The 1,363-nt window shown below is 65.8% G+C and overlaps 1 protein-coding gene across 1 annotated transcript in view; it reads left to right on the forward strand.

The window, feature by feature from the left end:
• NEURL4 (neuralized E3 ubiquitin protein ligase 4) overlaps positions 1–1,363 on the forward strand; it is an 18,131-nt gene that overhangs the window by 15,654 nt on the left and 1,114 nt on the right. Inside the window, exons 24-25 of the mRNA XM_027909796.1 lie at positions 316–425; positions 1,158–1,326. Coding sequence (XP_027765597.1) covers positions 316–425; positions 1,158–1,326 — 279 coding nt within the window. The remainder of the gene's footprint in view (positions 1–315; positions 426–1,157; positions 1,327–1,363) is intronic.

Consider the following 1,363-nt stretch of genomic DNA (forward strand, 5'->3'; position numbering starts at 1 on the left):
AGGGGGGCTTGGGGGGTCCAGGATGGGTTTAGGGGGTTCTAGGGGGGACTTGGGGCATTCAGAAAGGTTTTGGGGGGGGTTAAGAGGGATTTGAGGGGTCCTGGGTGGCTTTGTATTTCCAGGGGTGGTCTCGGGTGGGTCCTGGAGCCCCCCCCCAACTTCAGGGCTCCATGGCTGGGTTTCTGTTACCGGAGGTGTCCTGGTTGGGCCCTGGAGCCCCTTCCCTAATTTTGGAGGATGCTTGGTGGGTTTGAGGTGTCTGGGGGGGCTCAAGGGAGTCCTGGAGCTGCCCCTGATTTTGGGGTTCCCCCCCAGGCCAAAGCCGCGGCTGGAGGCAGGAGGGTGGCAGAAGTGGCCTCGGGCGTATCACGGCACCAGCGCGGGGGTCGTTCGGCGCAGCCTCGACCGGGGGGAGCTCGTACCAGGTGGGGGAAACCCCTGCAAAAATAGGGATCCCCAAGTCCATCCCCGGACCCTCCTAATGCACCCCGGGGGTGTCAGGGCAAAGTGACCCTGGGGAGGAGTGGAACAGGAAGGGTCTGGGGGGGGATGGTGGGGCAAGGAAGGAGAACCAAAATATGAGAGAGGAGCCCAAAAACTGAGGGGGACCCCAAAAAGGGAGGGGGGAAGCTTGGGAGACCCCCAAATCCATCCCCGAAAACCCCCAGTCCACCGCCCCCAGCTCGGGGCACAGTGGCCCCGGGAAGGGGGTGGAACCCCAAAAGGGGAGGGGGTGATGGGGGACCCCGAACCAACCCCCCAACTCCCCCTCCCTCACCCCACATACCCCAGGGGGGGGACCCCTAAGCCACTTCCACAACTACACCTCTTCTGGCCGCACCTCTCCAGCCATGCCCTTTGTGGCCCTGTCCCCTCTGACCACACCCCTCAAAGGCCATGCCCCACCTGAGAACACCTGCCATCAGGTGCCCCTTTTGACCACGCTCCATCTCACACCTGAGGCTTTTGCCCCATCTGATCATGCCCACTGACCCCACCCTACATGGCCCCGCCCCCTCTGACCACACCCATCTGAGCCCCTGCCCCACCGATCACACCCAGTGACGCCCCTCCCCTCTGACCACGCCCTCCCTGACCCTACCCCCTGGAGGCTTCTTTTCTCTAACCACGCCCCTCCTCTGTGGCCCCTCCTCCAGGTCCCTGGTCCCTCCTCAGTGCCCCCCCCAAGGCAGAGCCTCCCAGCCCCGCCCACCCGCGCTCAGGCTCCGCCCCCGGTGCTGGGCCCCGCCCCCCGGGCCCTGCTCCCCTTGTGTTGTCACCAGCCCTGGGCTACGCCGCCCTGGAGCCCTTCGCCAAGAGGGTCCAGTGAGTGGGGAGGGGGCTTCGAGGGGGGCTGGGGGGT

Source organism: Empidonax traillii, unplaced genomic scaffold (assembly GCF_003031625.1).
Source record: "Empidonax traillii isolate 1590-97213 ecotype Southwest subspecies unplaced genomic scaffold, ASM303162v1 scaffold2418:size28549, whole genome shotgun sequence".
NCBI classification, from domain to species: Eukaryota; Metazoa; Chordata; class Aves; order Passeriformes; family Tyrannidae; genus Empidonax; species Empidonax traillii.